This window comes from Antennarius striatus, chromosome 5 (assembly GCF_040054535.1).
Source record: "Antennarius striatus isolate MH-2024 chromosome 5, ASM4005453v1, whole genome shotgun sequence".
NCBI classification, from domain to species: domain Eukaryota; kingdom Metazoa; phylum Chordata; class Actinopteri; order Lophiiformes; family Antennariidae; genus Antennarius; species Antennarius striatus.
Window position 1 is genome coordinate 14,419,293 of NC_090780.1, and position 20,967 is coordinate 14,440,259.

At 39.8% G+C, this 20,967-nt stretch overlaps 2 protein-coding genes across 3 annotated transcripts; one reads left to right on the forward strand and one right to left on the reverse strand.

Moving 5' to 3' along the window:
* Window positions 1–1,100: 1,100 nt before the first annotated feature.
* prkag1 (protein kinase, AMP-activated, gamma 1 non-catalytic subunit) lies at window positions 1,101–6,580 on the forward strand. 2 transcript variants are annotated; one of them, XM_068314470.1, is made up of 13 exons: window positions 1,101–1,211; window positions 2,169–2,220; window positions 2,323–2,423; window positions 2,510–2,591; window positions 2,681–2,739; window positions 2,881–2,926; window positions 3,020–3,074; window positions 3,376–3,502; window positions 3,721–3,886; window positions 3,990–4,027; window positions 4,314–4,460; window positions 4,631–4,744; window positions 4,868–6,580. In XM_068314470.1, the coding sequence occupies exons 1-13, from the start codon at window positions 1,203–1,205 to the stop codon at window positions 4,880–4,882; spliced, it is 1,011 nt and encodes a 336-aa protein (XP_068170571.1). In that variant the 5' UTR covers window positions 1,101–1,202; the 3' UTR covers window positions 4,883–6,580. The 2 variants fall into 2 exon arrangements, with proteins under 2 accessions (XP_068170571.1, XP_068170572.1); XM_068314471.1 differs by having other exon boundaries at window positions 4,631–4,730.
* Window positions 6,581–6,750: 170 nt separating this feature from the next.
* On the reverse strand, window positions 6,751–15,702 carry LOC137594877 (activin receptor type-1B-like). The gene is made up of 9 exons (XM_068314469.1): window positions 15,521–15,702; window positions 13,285–13,530; window positions 11,897–12,163; window positions 11,559–11,789; window positions 11,252–11,419; window positions 10,525–10,681; window positions 10,282–10,406; window positions 10,058–10,188; window positions 6,751–9,140 (listed from the first exon to the last, which is right to left on the reverse strand). Exons 1-9 carry the CDS (start codon window positions 15,585–15,587, stop codon window positions 9,015–9,017), a joined length of 1,518 nt encoding a protein of 505 aa, XP_068170570.1. The 5' UTR covers window positions 15,588–15,702; the 3' UTR covers window positions 6,751–9,014.
* Window positions 15,703–20,967: the final 5,265 nt, after the last annotated feature.

Genomic DNA, 20,967 nt, shown 5'->3' on the forward strand with positions numbered 1-20,967 from the left:
TCAGACAAGACCCTAAAAAAGAACCAAATCCAGCAGTTTGGGCTAACCTACAAGCTAATGAGAGGAAAGGAACAGCCACCCAAAAAGCCAACATCCCCACAGGGTATCATGCAGACTGTTCTGAGTTTCTTCCTGAACTTTGAACGATTGACAACTGGTAAGACTGACTCAATCACCAGAACCAAGCTCAAGAATGACACTGACAGACTCCATGATCAATCCCTATATTGATTTTCTTCTCAGGAACTTGACTAGTATCTCAAGATACTACAGTATGCAGTATTGCTCCTGATGTTATAGACATCATAGAGTGTGTGCATGTCCGAAACCTGCTGCTCAAGGCGTACTGCAAGTGCCTTCTGTGACTGCAGTCATATTTCAAAAAGCATTTGTTCCTTAATCAGACATGCAAATACAATTTTGTCAACACCGTCAGATCTTCATCAGCCCTGTCAGATGCATGTTTTTGTGATTTTTTTTAACAAAAAAACCAAACAATTTTCAGTCTTGTTGTTAAACCAATAAAGGATTATCAGCAATAAATCATCTTGTGTGTTGTTCACGTAAGGGTTATCTTTGCTTTATTTGCAAAATAAAAGATAAATTTGAAAATGCATTTTTTTTTTAGAAATTGTATGTGTGCTCATAATGGTGTAAAATTAAGCCTTTAGTTTAAACATATTTTATTCCATATAAGAGTAACTAAAAACAATACAACATACATCAAAACTTAAGATTCTTGTTGGGCTATTGTAATTAGTGTATATAATCTATGCTTTTAGTGTGCCCGACGGAGTTTACACAAATCTAGTTTTTAAGTAATACGTGAATATGTTCAACATGTTCCTTAACCTCCAGCCTGCACCTCTACATGGTTAAATAACACAAATCCTTTTCTAAATGAATAAATGACTCTAATTAATATATTGTGTTAAGTTAAAAAAAAAAAGTTTTTCAGAATGTTTTGTCCTAACTCTAAAGAATCAGTGTGTTACAATGTCGCCTCCCTTGCAGTATCAGATTACTGCGGTGAAATCCGATTGGTCCTGAGCGCTCCTTCGAACCGGATTGTGGTGCGCTGCACTACATGTACTACGGTAGCGGCTAGTCGCTCCTGTAATTCACGGCGGAAGACTAGTTTTCTAATATCCTGCCAGTTGTGAACGGATCTGGCAAAGCGAAGCCGACACAGCGAGAGCAATATGGAGTGTGTAAGTTACCCAGCTGACTTTAACTTATGTAACTGGTTCGTTTTCGAACAAACACTCCACGTGTAAGTGAACAAACGTGACTTTCCGAAGCGTGTTAACTGTAGCAGCTAGCGGACAACAGGCTAGGTTAACTCTCAGAAGAGCAGCAAAGGTGACTGACCAACGTTAGTTACTGTAACGAGAGTAATGAAGGACACGTCTTTACCTCTAACTGTGGCTTATTGTTTGAATGGATAAAATGGACTACGTTTTTGCACTTTAAATGGGGTAAAAGCTGAAGTAACAATGGCCCATACTGACTTTAATGTCCGCATTAGCTTAATGCTAACTCTTTGCTAACGCTTTACCAGGCTTGTTGATTTAAGTTTATTTACCTGCTTGACTGAAGGAACAAGAACAAGCTGCGCGATAGTTCGTTCTGAAGTGATGATCAACGAGACAAAAAAACATGTGTATGTCATCTATGCATTCTTTTGCGAATTTAGAAGAAGAAACCTCTCAACCTGTGTTCGCTAAATTTTCATATAAACTAATCCTGACTAGTACTGTCTGGAAGAAGACATATCTCACAGGGACATCCTGGCAAATAGAGGATAAATTCAAACATTATATTTACCTTAATGTTGCAGATAACTTTTTATTAGTATCAAGGCCATAGCTAGACTAAAAACCTCTTGGGGTACAAACCCCCTTCAGTGGAGTCTGAAGTTTCCCTGAAAACCTGCTGCATTAATAAAATGTGTAAAATAAAATATCTTTGCTGGACCTTTTCTGCCTGCTGCTGCAGCACAGCTGAAACAAACCAGGACCAGCAAATGTGAAAATCAAGACTTGTGAATAAACCAGTGCACATCCATGTACAATATTCTACAATATTAATATTTACAGTAATACTCAAACTCATTATTCAGGAAAATCATTTGGACTAAATTAATCTCGTTGATTTTTTGATTTCAGATACCAGTAACTATTGACGATTTTGAGGCCAAAAAGGACCCAATCCAAGAGGGTAAAGAACTTTAATGAATCAAATGTGACCAGAACAATAAACAATTACATTTATAAAAAGCTGATCATTTTCCTAAAAAGCACCTTTCTCTCATTCCACCAGACTCGGAGAACAATGTCTACACCAGATTTATGAAGTCTCACCGGTGTTATGATCTTGTACCCACCAGCTCCAAATTGGTTGTATTTGATACATCACTTCAGGTAAGGCAAAGGTTGAAATCCCAAAATGCAGTTTATTTCTCATTGAATAATGTAGACGTAAAAGCATGGTGTGATTAATTTAACAGGTCAAGAAAGCATTCTTTGCTCTTGTTTCAAATGGGGTGAGAGCAGCACCGCTGTGGGACAGTAACAAGCAGTGCTTTGTTGGTAAGGGTAAATTTCAGCTCACTCATTTCCACTCTGCCACAGACAGTTAAGTAACACACTGAGTTTGTGCTACTTATTCTTCTCCACAGGTATGCTAACCATTACAGACTTTATTAACATTCTTCATCGCTACTACAAATCTCCATTGGTAAGTTGGTGGACACCAAAGAGCTTTATTCCTTCATTTGTAAGATGAGATGTGACATTCAAATCTTAAAGTTGAGATGGTATCTTTTACCTTTTTTTCGTCCTAAAGATGTCAATCCATTTGCCCCCTGTAATCTTTCAGGTTCAGATATATGAGTTGGAAGAGCACAAAATTGAAACGTGGAGAGGTGAGAATGTTCATTAAACCTTCTTTATTGCTTGTTCTTTACTCTGTAGTCTTAAGAGGCTTGAAAAATATTTTCTTGTCTTGTTTATATTAGAGAATTACCTTCAGGACTCTTTCAAGCCATTGGTTAGCATATCTCCCAGTGCAAGGTGAGTTTTTACATTGATGCTGGATTTGCAGCGGTAATTCAAATTATCTCTGTTTTTGTCAGCAAAATTCACACAATCACCCGAGCATTAGCATGGTGACCAGCAGCATTTCCAGTTGCGTTTACCCATATGTATGTTATAAATGCTAAACTTACCATGTTTCTTTCCAATATACCAACAGCTGACAAACTAAAAGCATCTCTAAATTTTTATTCCTTATCCACTTGTCATTTCTCACAAGAAACTACTTTCAAAATAACTTCATGTGCTTGGTTAACCCCAACTTCTCCTATTATCACAGTTTGTATGATGCAGTATCATCTCTGCTGAAGAATAAGATCCACAGACTGCCTGTGATCGACCCCCTGACTGGGAACACACTGTACATTCTCACGCACAAGAGAATTCTCAAATTCCTGAAGCTTTTTGTGAGTTCCTTTACCTTCTATCCACAAGAATCAATCAACATTTATTTGTATAGCGCTTAATCACATCAGCAGACATGTCAAAGCGCAATACTCTGTTAACAATTGCTTTTCGTGTTTGAATCTTGGAACAACATGGCTGATGTCTAGTAAAGAATAACTAAACTAAAAAAACAAAATCTGTAAAACTATCTCATTTAGTCTCATGTTACTGTTTACAGATATCAGAAATGCCAAAACCTTCCTTCTTGAATCAAACTTTAGAGGAACTGGGCATTGGAACATTCCAAAACATAGCAGTTGTCCATGCAGACACACCGCTGTACACAGCACTGGGAATCTTTGTTGAGCAGAGAGTGTCGGCACTCCCTGTTGTGGATGAAAAAGGTATAATAACTGGTTAAAATTTTGTCTTAATTGACTCTTCATTCATGACCACACTTGTATTTTGTTTGTTTGCATGTTGATACATGCTACCTCTATCTTGCAGGTCGAGTGGTGGATATATACTCCAAATTCGATGTTATAGTAAGTCGTTGTCATCAGTTTATACCACACTTTTTCTAGCAAATTATGTAATTAGAAAATTATGACTGAAATACTTGCTTTTTTGAGTTTCTTTTTATCAAGTCCATAAACTGTAGATGGTATAACTTAATGTAAGTTGATGTACTCAAATGGCACAGCATGACAACATTATTCCTTAATTTTTTTTATACTCAGATTTAATTGTGAGATGTGTAATTTGGTAGATAATATTACCAAATTTACATGTTTTTGACATAATATAAGTCAAAGGTCTGTGTTGACACAGAATCTGGCAGCAGAGAAGACGTACAATAACCTGGATGTGACGGTGACCAAAGCTTTGCAGCACCGCTCTCAGTACTTTGAAGGAGTGCTGACCTGCAACAGACACGAGACCCTGGAGGCCATCATCAACAGACTGGTGGAGGCAGAGGTGAGAGTCACCTCTTCATGTGTCACAGAATGAAAAAACAACTTTTGTGTGTCATCACATTGGATAACTACTCTGCTTCGTCACTGTCTTGTCATCTGTGACCACGATAAAAGCTTTGTTTGACCGTAATAACAGTAACGTTGGTGTTTGGGTGTTATTTTTTTTTGTAGGTGCACAGGCTGGTCGTGGTGGATGAACAGGATGTAGTGAAGGGAATTGTCTCCCTTTCAGATATCCTCCAGGCGTTAGTGCTTACTGATAGAGAAGAGGGTAAGTACAGTGAGGTGCGTATTCTGTGGAATTCACTGAAACACTTTATTATACTGTAGATCAAGTAGAGTAATTGTCAACATATTTGCCCAACTTACATTTTACTGAGACTTTAAGTGATTTTTTTCTGTTTGCAGGCACTGCATGAGTAACTAATTAAAATAAGGACAATGTAAGGAGGACGTCAAAGAAGAGCATACAGGGAATGACTTTACCATCAGCATCTTTCTTACCAGTTTCGCAATACTCATGCATGAAGATTTAACCAACTTCTTTTTCTTGTTTTTAATGTGGTCATTTCACAACCCAGAAATCTGAAATTGTCACAAGACAAACTGATGTAAATTGAGCCAAATTCCAAGCTGCAGAGTAAGTCAAAAGCACAAGAGTCCTCTGAATAGAAAGCCTTCTGGGGATAATTAGACACCATTCTCACCTCTCTGGCTGTTTCTATGTTGATGAGGACTTTTAAACATGGCGTGAATTACACATGCATTTCCATTATTATTAATCAAGCCTTTTGTGCGCGTGTGTTGTTGTTCTGCCCATTACCTTTGACTGAGCCATGTTTGAGTTTGTAATTAGAACGACAAAAAAACAGCTTAAACATATTCACCATTCAGCTAGCTTGATAATTTCATTGGAGGTGGAGGGTTGAATTCTTTGAATCTTTTTTGTTTTGATTTTGACCTTGATTAACAAAGTTCTTATTTGCAAAGGTGATAGGCAAATGGTTACGAAGTATATTACTGTATGTATGTATCATACATACAGGATATAAGAAGTTGTCATATGATGGCTTTGAAGATGAATAATTATTGACTTTAATTTATCATTCATACATTAGACCATATAGATGGTCATCAATGTGTACTGGTCACTTATACTTTGAAATAACATCAGCATATTTTGAAGTAAGAACTTTTCGGAGCTAAGTTTACCAACAATTAAAACCAAGTTCCTATAGTGAGGTCACTATAGGCTTCAAGTTTTAATTTGTGATGCAGCCATTCAGCAAAGTGAAACAGACCAGGAAGAGCACATTGGGACCCATGGCAGCCTCACTGGTGAAGAACAGCATTGATGAATGAGTTTGTTTTTTTCCTGAATGCACTTGGTCTGGAAATGTATAGTTTGTTTGCCATTTATCTGTTATGTTTAACAAAAATATTTAATGGATTGTTAACTTTATTTGCAAGACACCTTTGTCTACTTATGTCTTCCACATTTTGCATCTTAACATTAAAGGGATGTGCTTATTGCACAAAATACTAAATATATTTTTAATAAAGGTGGTCTGAATGGTAAAATTAACAATTCCAACTTCAATATTTCTGTATACTCATGTTTTGAAGGCTGTCTTGATGTTTTATTGAGTTGTCTTTTACAGTGAGTGATGACAGTTGAGAGCATCATGTCTTAAAGAGTTTTGTTCAGTGTGTTTCAAGTCTATTAAAATCACACAAAACTTCCACCCATGTTTATGATAGGTCAGGAACACACAACACTTAGTTTTGGTTGGTATATATGTAAATGAATGTGTACACTTGTATGTAAATTCACAATTTCATAGTAATCTGCTTTGTGGTTATAATTTAAAGGATGAGCAATAAAGGCCCTTTGTTTTTCTTCTGCAGGATAAACCTTAGAAATTTAACCTCTATATGTAGCAGCTTTTCAGGTTGCCTTATGAATAGAAGGACAAACGTGATTGTCAATCTTCAGATAAATGGGGAGATACACAACATTTTTGCCTGGCGTATATGACTTCAATAAGCTTATTCTTTATCTTGCATCTCATAAGGTGGGTTCAGAGGTCACAAGAATGGAGGTGGGAGACAGGAAGCCATGACAGGCTCACCTTTCCTCATGTACAGATGGAATGAACATCGTATAACATCACTATGTGGGCTCAGGAGAGCTTTGAGGTTTAACTGGAGGTAACAGTTTTCAGATACAGGTATTTGACATTTTGTAGCATCCCAGTTTTTTAAATGAGGTATTGTACAATAAATAGACACCACATAGCAAAACAACTGCATTTATTACTTTATGTAGGTACATGACTGAATGCCTGAAGGGGCCTTTACATGGATACAGTTCTTCCTTTGTCATGACTGGACAGTACTTCTAGGTAACAGACCCATCCAAAGGAAAACCTGGAGCAAGGTGTATAACCTTTAATACATTTATTATGTGTTGCAGAGGCAGATAAATTTGACAATCTTGCCTGATAGATGGAATTTTCATTTTGGACTCAATTTAAAATCTTGAAATCTAAGAAACAACCCTGACATGTATAAATCCTTTTTGACACTATCGAACAGTAGATCGCCACAATTTTCCCAGCCAAAAACAACAGCATAATGTGAAGTTGGAGACTAAAACAATACAGTGCAGTGAGTGAAATGATTGTACAAAAGTATTGGTTACACACAGTGAGACAGCATTGAGACACTTCAGTAGTATTTTGTTTCAACACTTCTTTACCCTAAAGATAATCAGCTTCTCTTCCAGTGTGTACAACACCTGCCTGACAGTTTCAATAAACACATTTCATTTCATTAATTCTCATTTCCAGTGGTGGGATCTTAAATATACATTTCTAGCTGTGACCAGAGATAATTCTGAGAACATTTGGTTTTCATGCTGTGAGGTCAGTAGTAGTGCACATGTGGCCTTTCAGGCGTTCATATGAACTCACGGCGTATAAATAAGACAGGAAAGATTCCACACAAATAGTACCTGTAGCAAAATAGTGCACCCATTTCCAGACAAGAAAAATGCATACAGTGAATTGTGACAATAATTTAGAAAAGGGAACAAACCTTTTACAATTTGCCCACTGAGTCGGTGTTGTATGGTCAAGAATGGAACAATGAGGGGACAGATTATAGGACAATATGAGGAAGATAACATAAGCAGCACGTGTGACACATAATGATTGGGGTTAGATCAGAGCTCAAAAGTAGATTCGTACAGAAGTCATAGATTTTCTTACAGCTAACAAAAAGATTAAAAATACCTAAAACATCAAAATATCAACATAAATTATAATTCACGGGCCGTAAACACACACAAGCTTCATCTTACAAGCTAATTTATGTGCCGTAGTAGACTAGGCAGAAAGTGCCCTGAGGGGAAACAAACACTGCGTCGACATTACAAAAACAGAACATGAAAACAAATATTCCTGATGTTTCTTAAAGGAATTAAAAATGAGAATTATTTGTGGTACAGCTAAACAGCACTAGCTGCTGCAAAAGAAAATGTTTTATTTGGATTGAAACCGGTTTATCTGAGGGACTGGAGCAATGTGTCCCCTCCCGGGTGGTGGGATCATCAGCAAACAGCAGCTGCTTACAGATTGAAGTCTGGAGTATTAATGTGTGAAGCCAGCAAGTGTCTCTGGTATCTATTGCTCTACAACTACATTTGACAAAACATTCCAGTGACTGACAAGCTTAAGGAAAACCTGAGGTTTGTAACAGCTACGTGGTTTTGTGGTCCAAAGCCTTAATCATGTTTGGTAAGTCATCCTAACGATGTAGTGACACGAAAGTCTCAAAACAACTTGCTGAACAACAACGGCTGAATTTACGCAATGTGTCTCAACAGTTTTGTGCATTCTTAAATGGTAAACAGCAGACACCTAAAGCACACAGTTGTAAAAGATGCAAGTGGATTTATCTCTTATGATTTCAGAGCAGGTTGTGATGTACCTGTGTGCTGTATGTGGCACCAAGAAATAGCTTCACCATCACTAATATGTTGACAACAAGACCAAGTAATTTAAATGAAAATAAGAAACTCCTAACCCTGCCAGCGTGCCCACTTTTAGGGACAAAAGATGTGAAAGTTGCTTTTCAAATAGTAAAGTATGATCAAAAACACTTCAGAAATATCAGAAACTGAAATTCAATTTGTTATTTAGTTAATTGCATGTTCTATTTTGAACTGCATACAATTAACAGAGGAAATCCAGGACCCTTGTTAGTTGGGACTGGAAAAAGGAACAGAAAGGTTTGTGTCGGGCAGCAGTTGCTGAGTACAGGAGGAAATTCTTCCCGGTAGTTTGGCTGGCTGAGCGAGGTAGGGTTTGTTAAGAAATCAAGTGGCTTCAAAGGTGGCAGGAGTGTCTATGCAGTAATAATTTACAAAGTGTGACTTGTGATCTTCTTTTACTCTGTATTCTCTGCAGAACAATCAAACTCTTTCTTCTCCACATCCTTTAGTCTTTAGTGTGGTTCTGCTCAACACCAGTCAGTGCTCTTCTGACACCACTTAGACTTTTATGTCCTCTTGAACGCTGAGCTGGGACAGGGTCTTTTTAATCCGCAGAGCTGTCAAGCGGGCAGCTTCGTTAGCGTACCAACATTCCCTCATGATTTTGCCCATAACCCGCAAAGCCTGGAACAGAAGTGGGGAAAAAATAAGGAGTTATTTGTTTACAAGAGTATGAATCAGCATGTTAATGATATACCTGCAATTTTTTGTTCAGAAAGACACTTATGGTTCAGTTATGGTTCTGATACATTTGATGAAAAAGCTTCAAATGTAAGATCCATTAAGTAACAAATATAAACTACCATGGCAGAACATACAAAGTAATGACAGTTTAGATTTAGGCCCTGTCCACACGCAGCCGGATCTTTTTGAAAACGCAACTTTTTTTCTTCCGGTTATGCCTTCCGTCCACACGACAACGCAGATATCTGGAAAGAAAACACAACTTTTTGAAAATGCTGGCTAAAGTGAAGTTTTTTGAAAACGCCGGGTCTGCGTTGTCATGTGGACGCTGTAACCAAAACTTTTCCTATCCGAGGGGCGTCTCCCTGCGACGAAAACCGCTGTGATGTCAGTGTGTGTGATCTGTGTCTACATACAGTATACACGCAGAACATGCACACGCGAAGACGCGTTGATAAATGTGCTTGATACTTGAATATTTGTTCATCTGTTTTTTTCTTTATGAGTCATAAAGTTTACATATTTATTTATTCATTCATTCATTCATGTTCCTCGCCAAAGACACCAACACCAGTTCTGGGTCAGACCGGGATGCACTGTCTGCTGGTGGGAGAACTCTGATGGAGGTCTTCCTCCAGGAGGAACGGTGTGAATTTCCACACGTCCCGATCCTCTCTCCCATTGTTCTTGGAATTGTTCTGCTTATAAACGTGTTGATCAACGCACTTATGCGGTTACGTGTGGACGGAGATTTTCTCGAAAGCGCTGTCGTGTGGACGCAAATTTTTTTCTATATGGGCAAAAAAAGTCGCGGTTTCAAAAAGATCCGGCTATATGTGGAAATGTCATTTTTATACCTCGTAGCTCTGCCACCAATTTGGTATGTTGGGACGTAGCTTCTGGTCACACACCAACTTTCGCATCTCCTCTATTGAAGGATCAGACGGTACTAACTCATAGTAGGGCAGTTGGTACTCTTCAAGAATCCCTTAAAACACAGGGCAACAACAAGATCAAATCACTACTGCAAGTCTCACCTACAGTTAAAGAAAAGCACACAACATGACAACCAGAGTCTAACCTCCACTATTACAGCGGCGTGCAATCTCCCAGTAGACAAGCCCCAGAGCATAGATGTCAGCACATTTGAATGAATCAAAGTGTCTCATGTTAATAGTCTCATCCAGAACCTCTGGAGCCATGTACCTGTAAATGTGAAAACAATTCAAGTTGATGTTGATGCAAAGGATTGAAGGATATCCTGAAAGAGGTGTGAAAGACACGTGCAAGAACAGGCTGGCAGCTGCAGGGATATAACACCCACCTCTTGGTGCCAACTCTTTGATTGGGTGCAATGTCAATAGTGTCTGTGGCAGAATCATGACGGACAGCCAAGCCCAGGTCAGCAATGGCACAGGTGCAGTTCTTCTTCACAAGGATGTTCTTAGACTTTAGGTCTCTGTGGGCGATGCCTGGCTTTCCTACCAAAATGAATGCACAAGACAGACGCCACTGAATCACTATCCATAAATTAGTTTTCAGCATCTGTACTCTCTTATGTAAAACCTACAGGGTAAATGATTTGGTTGATAAAAATGAAAAAAAAGTTCTATTCGGCCTCACTGGGTTTTAAACAAATAACTGACAACTGCTGTCAAAAACAGACTACAGATGGTAGATTAAATTTATCTTCCGATGTTTCATATCATACATTCAAAAATTTGTATTAAGCATTTTGTTGATAATACACAGTAAAATTCCACACAGTGTTTTAGGAAAGTATTTCAGTACTATTTATTGCAATGATGAGAGAGAGTAATGTTGGAATCACATGACTTACAGAAGCCTGGAGGTATTTGAGGACACATTACTGTGAGGCTGGCTGAACAATGAAACCACTGATTAAACTGACAAATGTAGTGTACAGGGTGTTTACTGCTCTAGGTGGAAGCCTCATTATTTGTACATCATATTTATTAATGGGGTGAAGCCTTGAATAAGTATGATCAAATATAAGCTTATGTGTAAAGGTAAATTTATACATGAACTACCTTGCGTTCCAAGAATCTCCATGTGCAAATGTGCAAGTCCGCTGGCAGCTGACAATGCTAGCTTAATCATTCCCTCAGTGGTGACAGAGTAGCGGTTCAGGTAATCGAACAGAGAGCCGTGCTCATGGTAGTCTGATACCAACCACAGCTGGGTCCAAGTGCCATTGTCTGAGGGAGACATACAGAGACACCAAAGAATGATGGGTTTACTTGAAATCATAAGATCATCCATCCATTTCCAGCATCGCGGCGGGCCATCATGAAAGCAAAAACCTCGAGATATTTTTGTGTTATCATGAGTTTGCACCTTTATTGTCAGCAGCTATAAATCCTAAGATGTTTTCATGGCGTAGCATGATGGTCTGATATATTTCAGCCTCACGGAACCAGGAGCGCTCCTCTCTGGATGAGAAGATCTTTACTGCCACATCCCCACCTCTCCAACGACCTCTCCATACTTCCCCGAAGCGCCCCTTGCCAATGATTTCTTGGAGAACGATTGTTCGGGCCACGGTCCGCTGGACAAACAGAGGGAGACCTGCTCACAAGAGATGAGAACAGAAAAGGATCACCAGCATTTTTTAAAATACCATTTTGATCAAAAAAACCAAAACCAGAGTAAACTGCATCATGTTAGACACTGACCAGAACCTGACCCAGATGTGGACAGATCATATATGAGGTCACGCAAGCTCTTGTCTTTTGCGAGGCAGAGGTTGTCACAGGAGGGGTCCTCCACTTCCAGCCTTTGCCTGTGGCTGTAAGCCCTCTGGTGGAACTGATACAGGAACACAGCCACCAGCAGCAGCGTGCACAGCAGCACCAGAGGCCCTGCAATCACAGCTGCAAGTTCCACCAGTCCCCATGTCCCACCAGGACCATAGCCTCCCTGAAGTCCTGACTGAGTTGTAACTAAAAAAGAAGCATAAAGGATTAAAACATGTGGCATTCAGCACGATCAAAGGATCGACTGTGTTCCTGATATGAACTGGTTTGTGTCACTGATGCCAAATGAGCAGAAAATTAAGAAAACTGAGCCTAAGTTTGAATCTTTCAAAAACGTCTATTGATTTTTTCCAGTTGTTAAGCAGAGAAATGCTCAATGGTCTCATATGAAAGGTTTTTACTGTAGGACAAAATGCAGAAGTGTAGAAATTACATTTACAGCATATCAAAGCTGTGAAAGGTCTCCTTATTCTGTCTCTACAATCTCTGACTTTGCAGTACTACTTTATCTTTGCAACTCTTTCTGGGTTTTCAGTTTCTCCACCATTGATTCAGAGAAATTAATTACTGTAGTTTTTGAGGCATTTACATTTTTGAGTTTGAAAATCATGACTGGCACAGTGCTGTATCAGTTATCTACTACATTCCAAGATCTCCAAACCAGCATACTTACAGTATGTAGGGTAAACAGTCTTTCACACATTTTTTTTCAAAGTGCTGAACAGATCAAAGTGCAGATGAGGAAATCTGTACTCGCTCAACTCGAGTGTGTGAGTCAGAGACCGAAGCAAAGCCATTCTCTGTCAAAATATGAGTCACTCTGTACAGACCAGGCTTCTAAAGTGCTGCTTTTCGATTAAAACTTCATAAGAACTGCTCTTTGTTCATGGTGGGGGTGGATCGTGTCCACCATTTCCTGGTGCTGTTCTCTCCTCGTGTTCTAAAAAAACACCTGAGGAAACAGTTCTGAACTACCATGAGTCACTAAAGTGTGAAAGAAAGTTATCGCAGTCACTGAGGCACTGAAGATAACATCATAGATGATGCAGTAAGGCATCATTAATTTTCCAGTGAAAGTCAGTCAGGTGAAGCTGCTCTTCTGGCCCTAGCAACTGACCGACTGCACAAGCTGTTGGACATTCTTATCTAAATTTTACTTTCCTGGATGATGCTACTGCTCAAAGTCATTCAAGAGATAAACACCTTGTTTACATGATGAAATTTAACATTTAAAATTTTAGCAAATATTTGCGACGAGCACTTGATTGGATTGTACTTGATAAGCAGTGGAAGACGCCAGTTCTCACCTGAGGGTACTTGAAGGTCAATGCTGTTGCAGTAGTCGGTATAACAGCAATGGATGTTGAGCAGGCCCTCTGCACTGCGGCAGTAAAATGGTTGTCCAGGGGGTTCAAGTTTGTCCTGTGAGATGCAGATTCGGATGTGCTGCTCTTGACCGTTGATGAAGGAGGTGGAGGCCATGCAGGCTCCATCGGTCTCACACTGGGAGCCGGTTCTTTCACATGGGGCCGTGGTGCAGTTACACCTTAGTGCTGCAGAAACAGACGGAGCAGAAGAAGCAACAATTTGTAAAATGTAAAGTTTATGGAATTAAAAACACCGACTTGATCTGCAAGAGCTGCAAAGAAGAAAAAAGACATTTTGTGCAGGGTCTGACTTTATTTGTTTGCTACATCAATAATTAACGAAATATATGAGCAAGCAGAAAGGGAGTTCCCAGGATATTGTCAGTGGCAACAGGGAGCATCATGAGCTTCAGAGCTTAATTTTTTTTGACTGGGTGTGTTCTGGGAAAATTGGTGGAGAATGTGATAGCATGTGGGAATAGAGTTAAACTGATCAGCTGTTATTTGATTTAGAAAAGACATGATTCCTCTGTCATGCTGCATAATGTCATTAAAATATAAACATAGTGTGAATCAAGTAATCGTGAAATCCCATTAGATACTTAACGCTGGATAGGTTAGTGTTATCCTCACCTACAGCGAAATTTAGAGTCAGCATGAAACATCTGTGTGTAACTGACTCATACAGTGTCAAAATCTATTTGGCAGATGTTCATAATCAATTAAAAAAACAAAAACAAACAAGAAACACTAAAGAAAGGAGCTGGGTAAACAGGAAATGAGACTGACATTTCTGACAGTCCATTTCTCATTGGCTGTTTGTCTTTAGTATCACAAATTAATGAAGAATAAATTTATCTTATTCAAAAATACAGGCATTATACTGAACCTTACAGTTAGGCTGGGTTTAAAACGCAAAAAAGGATTTTTGATATTTTAACTCTTTTACATCAGTACCTCACATGTTAAAATATATCACAATTTAAAAACACATCTCTCTGCAAAGCACACAACAGTGAAGGCAAGTATTGTTGATCAGCTGTTGAAGCACTGAGTCATATTTTTTCTCCAGTTCTTCTCAACCAGAACATGATGAAGATGCCGTGTTTTATGACGTGTTGCTCTCCACGCAACAATTGAACATGCTATACTTCAGAAAAAATAAAGGGAAATCACAGTCTGCACAATGAAATTAAGTTAACATTTAATTAATATTTCAATCAACGCAAAGCTTTGCTAAAAATATGGATTTTGGAAGAACACTGACAATTTAACAGCAATTTTCTGTAAATTTAAAGAAGAAATACAATGAATAAATGAATCAAGAATGCAACTGGTGATTTAAATACAAATGATAATTGCAGCCCTGAATTCACTGAATACTGGCAGATCTGGATTTACTATATTTATGCAGCAGTATGATAGACTATTTGTTGATGTTCTCTAAAGCTTATTTTACTTGGAAATATGTTGAAATTGAAATCCAGGAATATAATAAATGATAAATACGACTGTTCTACCAATCATTCACTCCTACACCGTCCCATGTACTATTAACTACAGAAAGGATAAATAATCTTGCACCATAATAACGGAACATAGGACATTACTGCGCTCTAGATCATCACAACCTCTCTCTCTCTCTCACACACACACACACACACACACACACACACACACACACACACACACACACACACACACACACACACACACACACACACACACACACACACACGCACACATCTACAAAACCATATCAACATTTTCCAGTGTGTAAATGTGGAGATATTTACAAATGTGAATCTATGGGTGAATATGAATGGATGACAAATCCAATGGAAATGATATATTTTCTGACCCATTTCTAGACCTCATTACATTTCACGTCCACCGCTGAAATGAAGTGCGCGTCTTCACAGCTCTTGTTTACAGGGAGCCCGATCTCCGGGCAGACAGCTCATGCTAATCCACCAGTCCTACCGCCGCAGGTTCTACTGGTCAGACTGGTTGACAGTGATCAGTGACACCAAACTGTTGTTAACTAGTCCTGGTAGAGATAAACCGAACAGACTAGCCTGGTTACCCAACCGTGGGTCCCATCGGTCTGCCGTCCGGCGGGGCTAGCTCACCCGGCTAGCGTTAGCACGATGGACCGAAACACGGAGTTACTTACCTCCACTGGTCCCGAACAGAACCCCCGCCACGGCCGCCACGGCTACCGGGATCCGGAAGTTAGCCATGATCGATAAATTCTCGGGTCATCGCATCAACGCGTTTCGTCAGCTGGAGGCGCAGACAAGCGGACCGGACCGTCGGGGTTTAGCAGCAGCTCTGGCCGGCAGGCAGGAGGAGAGTGGAGGCTGTCATCCCGGAGAGCACGAAGCGTGTCGGGCTGTCAAATGGACCGTGTTTCAGGGGCGGAGATACGGTCAGAAGTGCAGGGGGGCTCAGCCCAAAGATGTTTGTTGTTGCCATGGTTGCAAGAGGTAGAAAAGAACTATAGCACATAAAACATAGAGTAAGGAGTATAGCTTTATTTATCCCTTAAGGAGGTTCCATAAGGGGAATTAATTTCTCCGTCGCACACAGCATAGTGAGTGTTGTGCTGTGTGTAGAGAGAAGAGGAGCTCCAGGAGTATAGGACTGAGAGTGGGGACGTTGAATGTTGGAACTATGACAGGAAAAGGTAGAGAGTTGGTTGACATGATGCAGAGGAGGAAGGTAGACATACTGTGTGTCCAGGAGACCAGGTGGAAAGGTAGCAAGGGTAGAAGTTTAGGAGCAGGGTTCAAGTTGTTCTATCATGGTGTAGATAGGAAGAGAAATGGAGTAGGAGTTATCTTGAAGGAGGAGTTTGTTAGGAATGTCCTGGAGGTAAAAAGAGTGTCAGATAGAGTGATGAGTCTGAAGCTACAAATCGAAGGTGTGATGTTCAACGTTGTTAGTGGGTATGCTCCACAGGTAGGATGTGAGCTGGAGGAGAAGGAGGACTTTGATGAAGTGATGCAGAGCATACCTAGAAGTGAGAGAGTTGTCATTGGTGCAGACTTCAATGGACATGTTGGTGCAGGAAACAGAGGTGATGAGGAGGTGATGGGCACGTTTGGTATCCAGAAGAGGAATGCAGAAGGACAGATGGTAGTTGACTTTGCAAAAAGGATGGAAATGGCTGTAGTGAATACTTTCTTCCAGAACAGGCAGGAACATAGTGTGGCCTACAAGAGTGGTGGTAGGAGCACACAGGTAGACTACATCTTGTGTAGACGGTGTAATCTGAAGGAGATCAGTGACTGCAAGGTAGTGGTAGGTGAGAGTGTAGCCAAACAGCATAGGATGGTGGTGTGTAGGATGATGGTGAGGAAGATGAAGAGGGCAAAGGCAGAGCAGAGGACAAAATGGTGGAAGCTGAAAAAGGAAGAGTGTTGCATGACTTTTAGGAAGGAGTTAAAACAGGCTCTGGGTGGCTCTGGATTAGTTAGGATGAAGTGAGGAAGGAATTGAAGAGGATGAAGAGTGGAAAGGCAGTCGGTCCTGATGATATATTTGTAGAGGTTTGGAAGTGGAAGTGGGTTGTTCAACAGGATCTTAGATAGTGAGAAGATGCCTGAGGAATGGAGAAGTGTCTGGTGCCCATTTTTAAGAACAAGGGAGATGTGCAGAGTTGTGACAACTACAGGGGAATAAAGCTGATGAGCCATACAATGAAGTTATGGGAAAGAGTAGTGGAAGCTAGACTAAGGGCAGAAGTGAGCATTTGTGAGCAGCAGTATGGTTTCATGCCAAAAAATAGTACTACAGATGCAGTATTTGCTCTGAGGATGTTGATAGAGAAGTACAGAGAAGGCCAGAGGGAGCTGCATTGTGTTTTTGTAGATCTAGAGAAAGCTTATGACAGGGTGCCCAGAGAGGAACTGTGGTATTGTATGAGGAAGTCTGGAGTGGCAGAGAAGTATGTTAGAGCGGTGCAGGACATGTATGAGGACTGTAAGACAGTGGTGAGGTGTGCTGTAGGTGTGACAGAGGAGTTCAAGGTGGAGGTGGGACTGCATCAGGGATCAGCTCTGAGCCCCTTCTTGTTCGCTATGGTGATGGACAGACTGACAGACGAGGTTAGACAGGAATCCCCATGGACTATGATGTTTGCAGATGACATTGTGATCTGTAGTGAGAGCAGTGAACAGGTGGAGGAGAAGCTAGAGAGGTGGAGGTGAGTCCTGGAAAAGAGAGGAATGAAGATTAGCCGCAGTAAGACAGAATACATGTGTGTGAATGAGAGGGACCCAAGTGGAAGAGTGAGGTTAGAGGGAGAAGAGATCAAGAAGGTGGAGGATTTTAAGTACTTAGGGTCAACAGTCCAGAGCAATGGAGAGTGTGGAAAAGAGGTGAAGAAGCGTGTACAGGCAGGATGGAATGGGTGGAGGAAAGTGTCAGGTGTGATATGTGATAGAAGAGTTTCAGCTAAAATGAAAGGAAAGGTGTACAAAACTGTGGTGAGACCACAGTCTAGAGACAGTGTCACCAACAGCCCTCAGGCTGTTGGTGCTTAGCTGCTGCTCCACCTTCTTCCTGTCTCTGGCCTTATGCAGCATCTGACCCCCCCTCTGTGCTTCTCTAAACTCCTTCTCATCCTTCGTCCTGAAAGCCTTCTTTTTCCAGTTGAGGACATCCTTGATGTCCTGTGTTATCCACGGTTTGTTCTTTGGATAGCACTGAACTGTCTTGGTGGGGGCGACCACATCTACACAGAAGTTGAAATACAGTAGTTCGTGAGACAGTGGGTCATCCCATCGATGTCCTCGCCATGTCCACCCAGCAGTACGTCCCAGTCTGTGGTGTTGTAGCAGTCTCTGAGAGTCCCCTCTGCTTCAGGAGTCCCTCTCCTGATGGTGTGTGTGGGTCATTCTCACGAAATCTGGGTTTCAACGATTTCAAGAGTGGAATTTTTAAAAATATCTGCATCAACAAATTTCTTTTCAAGGCATCAATAACAAAGTCTTAAGTATTTATGATTGTTAATTAAAAAATATTTAACAATTTAAGACCTTTTTGAACATATTTTCTAAAGCATGTCCTTAAAAATCTCATTACCACAACGGACTGAAAACATCAATACCATAAAGCCAATTATTTTTCAAAATTTTAAAAGTTGATTTTTAACAGTCATGCACAACTACTTGATAATTATGCTATGATAAAAAAATTTTAGTTATATTTTTGTATGATTTTGACCTTTTTCTCTCATTACCGCAACACCTTTTACAGACTACAACCTAATAGTTTTCATATTTTATTGACAAGTGACATATTTTCGAAATGATTTGGATAAATTTAAAGAAGTTAATATGTATATCGTGCAAGTGTTTAAAAACAAGCTACTTTTTTTTATTCATTAAAATAATGCTAAATGCACACATGTTGCTGTGATGATACATGCATTGTAATAGCTAAACTTCTCATTACCGAAACAGAAGTTCTCTCCACCGCAACTGGCCTTCAAGTGCTGAGGTAGGAGAGAAATGTGTTGCGGAGGATGAGGAAAATTAGCATTTTTAGCTCGCAACAGAGAAGCCATGATGACTAAGTAAAGTCTTACTTCATGCACAGAAATGGGCATTAATATCACCTATTTTCATTAAAAAAATTTTAGTAAAAATTGTTTTTTAAATAAAGAAAAAATGCTGTTTCGGTAATGATAAGCACAACTGTCGTGTAAGCAGTCTGGCAGGAGAAAATCTAACTTTTAAATTGAGAGTAAAAACGTTCTTTTCACCTGGTAGCCATCTTGAAAGCACTGCTCTATGTGTTGCTTTATACAAAATATAACTTTATTTAACGTTCTCTTGACATGTGTAAACAGTCCTTCAATAATGTTGTGGAGGATGAGAATGTGGATCACGGACACTTAATTTCCCCTCTATGTCTTCAACATTAATAAATATGAATATTTAATGATTTGTTTTTCAGACACTTAAAATCATCTACTACAGCATCCATGAGTTTTTTTTGGCTTCTTTGTATTTTAAATTGTGAAAATAACAACATAAAGTACATTCAAACAGACCTGGACGCGTTGCGGTAATGAGAATTTTGGCAGAAAACAAAATAATTAATTTATTAATTAATAATTAATTTTTATCATAAAATCAGTTGTTGTTCCAGGTAGAGGTCATTATCAGCTTTATTATTATATTTTGTTCAGTGACTAAATTGCATGTTTTATAACTGAAATTGTGGCCGCCATGGTGATTCACTAATTTCATGAGAATGACCCGTGTAGAGACTGCCTGCCTTTGAACCAGGGGGGTGTACTGGGTCTGGACGTACACCAGGTTGTGGTCTGACTTGCCCAGCGGAGGCAGGGCGGTGACTCTGTACGCCTCTTTAACGTTGGTGTACAGTAGGTCAATCGTTCTGTTCTTCCTTGTGTGGCAGTTAACAACCTGGTGGAAAGCAGCCAGGCCAGTGTCCAGGGTGACATGATTAAAGTCTCCAGAAATAATCATGAAGACTTCAGGATGTTTGGTTGGCAGCCGTGCAACAACACTGCTGATCTTCTCACATGCAGTGGCTGCATTGGCCGATGGAGGGATGTAAACACAGAGGGAGATCACGTGACTGATCACGTGACTGAACTGGCTGTCTAGTTGGTTTCCTGTTCATGACATAGGTTGTTGATAATTGGCAGAGTTTTGGGGAAAGCCTGGTCTCATTAGGAGACACGGCATACATCCCACTTGGAATGGCGCTGCTCTCCTGTTCAAAAATCTTGACATTTATTTTCAACCCAAAACCCTGACCTACAGTTGAGGCCAGTATACGGAGTCACAATCTTACACATGTCTCTGCACTCCTAGAACTCCAACCTACTGTACATACTGTAGAGACTGTGTCCGTCCCCCGACTGTTTAAAGTTAACTCATGTAAGCTTAATTTATTTAATGTCCAGAGGAAAGCAAATGGGCATCAAATCTTAATAAAAATCAAAACCAAGACTCCAACAGCTCCAGAGTATAAGAAAATAAAATGTGGTCTCCTGAATATTAGATCCCTGTCTTCAAAAGCTGCTTAAATCAGCCAGAACATGATCCATTTCATCAAAGGAGGCGAAAACCACTGACGAGTGAATAGGAATGAGTAGTCAACATGTTTGTGTCCGTGGGTTGGAAGACTAAATACCACAACATGGCTTTAAAATAGACACGGCAATATTAAACAATAAATATACGGTCTCTGTGTTATTACTATTTGATGCTATTCATATTTCAAATTTATATTTTACACTGGCGTGTACCCTGCCTCACGCTCGACTGGGTTAGTCAAAGTAGTTCCACAACAGACTGGTATACATGCATCAATTAATGCAATACAATATTAATAAGTTGAGTTCATTATGTAAAAATAAATAAATGAATTTGAAGTCATCAGTCTGTTTAGTAATTCTCTAGGATAATATTCTGACAGCCTGATTTTCATTCCTGCCGGGATCCGAGTGCTTCTATCTTCAAAAAAACATACTGAGTACCATTTTCTCAGAGTCCTCCTGAGATTTTTTACCCTAATAACAGTTTTGGTTGGAAATCTCATTACTGTGAACCAAGTTGATCTTGTGGCTACTGAGAC

Coding starts and splice junctions, on each gene's coding strand:
- prkag1 (XM_068314470.1), top strand. Junction 3,503..3,720: donor TCAAATTCCTGAAGCTTTTT/GTGAGTTCCTTT, acceptor TACTGTTTACAG/ATATCAGAAATGCCAAAACC. Junction 3,887..3,989: donor CCCTGTTGTGGATGAAAAAG/GTATAATAACTG, acceptor TCTATCTTGCAG/GTCGAGTGGTGGATATATAC.
- LOC137594877 (XM_068314469.1), bottom strand. CDS start 15,587: ATGGCTAACTTCCGGATCCCGGTAGCCGTGGCGGCCGTGGCGGGGGTT. Junction 10,189..10,281: donor ACGCCGCTGTAATAGTGGAG/GTTAGACTCTGG, acceptor CTGTGTTTTAAG/GGATTCTTGAAGAGTACCAA. Junction 9,141..10,057: donor ATTGGTGGCAGAGCTACGAG/GTATAAAAATGA, acceptor CTTCTGTTCCAG/GCTTTGCGGGTTATGGGCAA.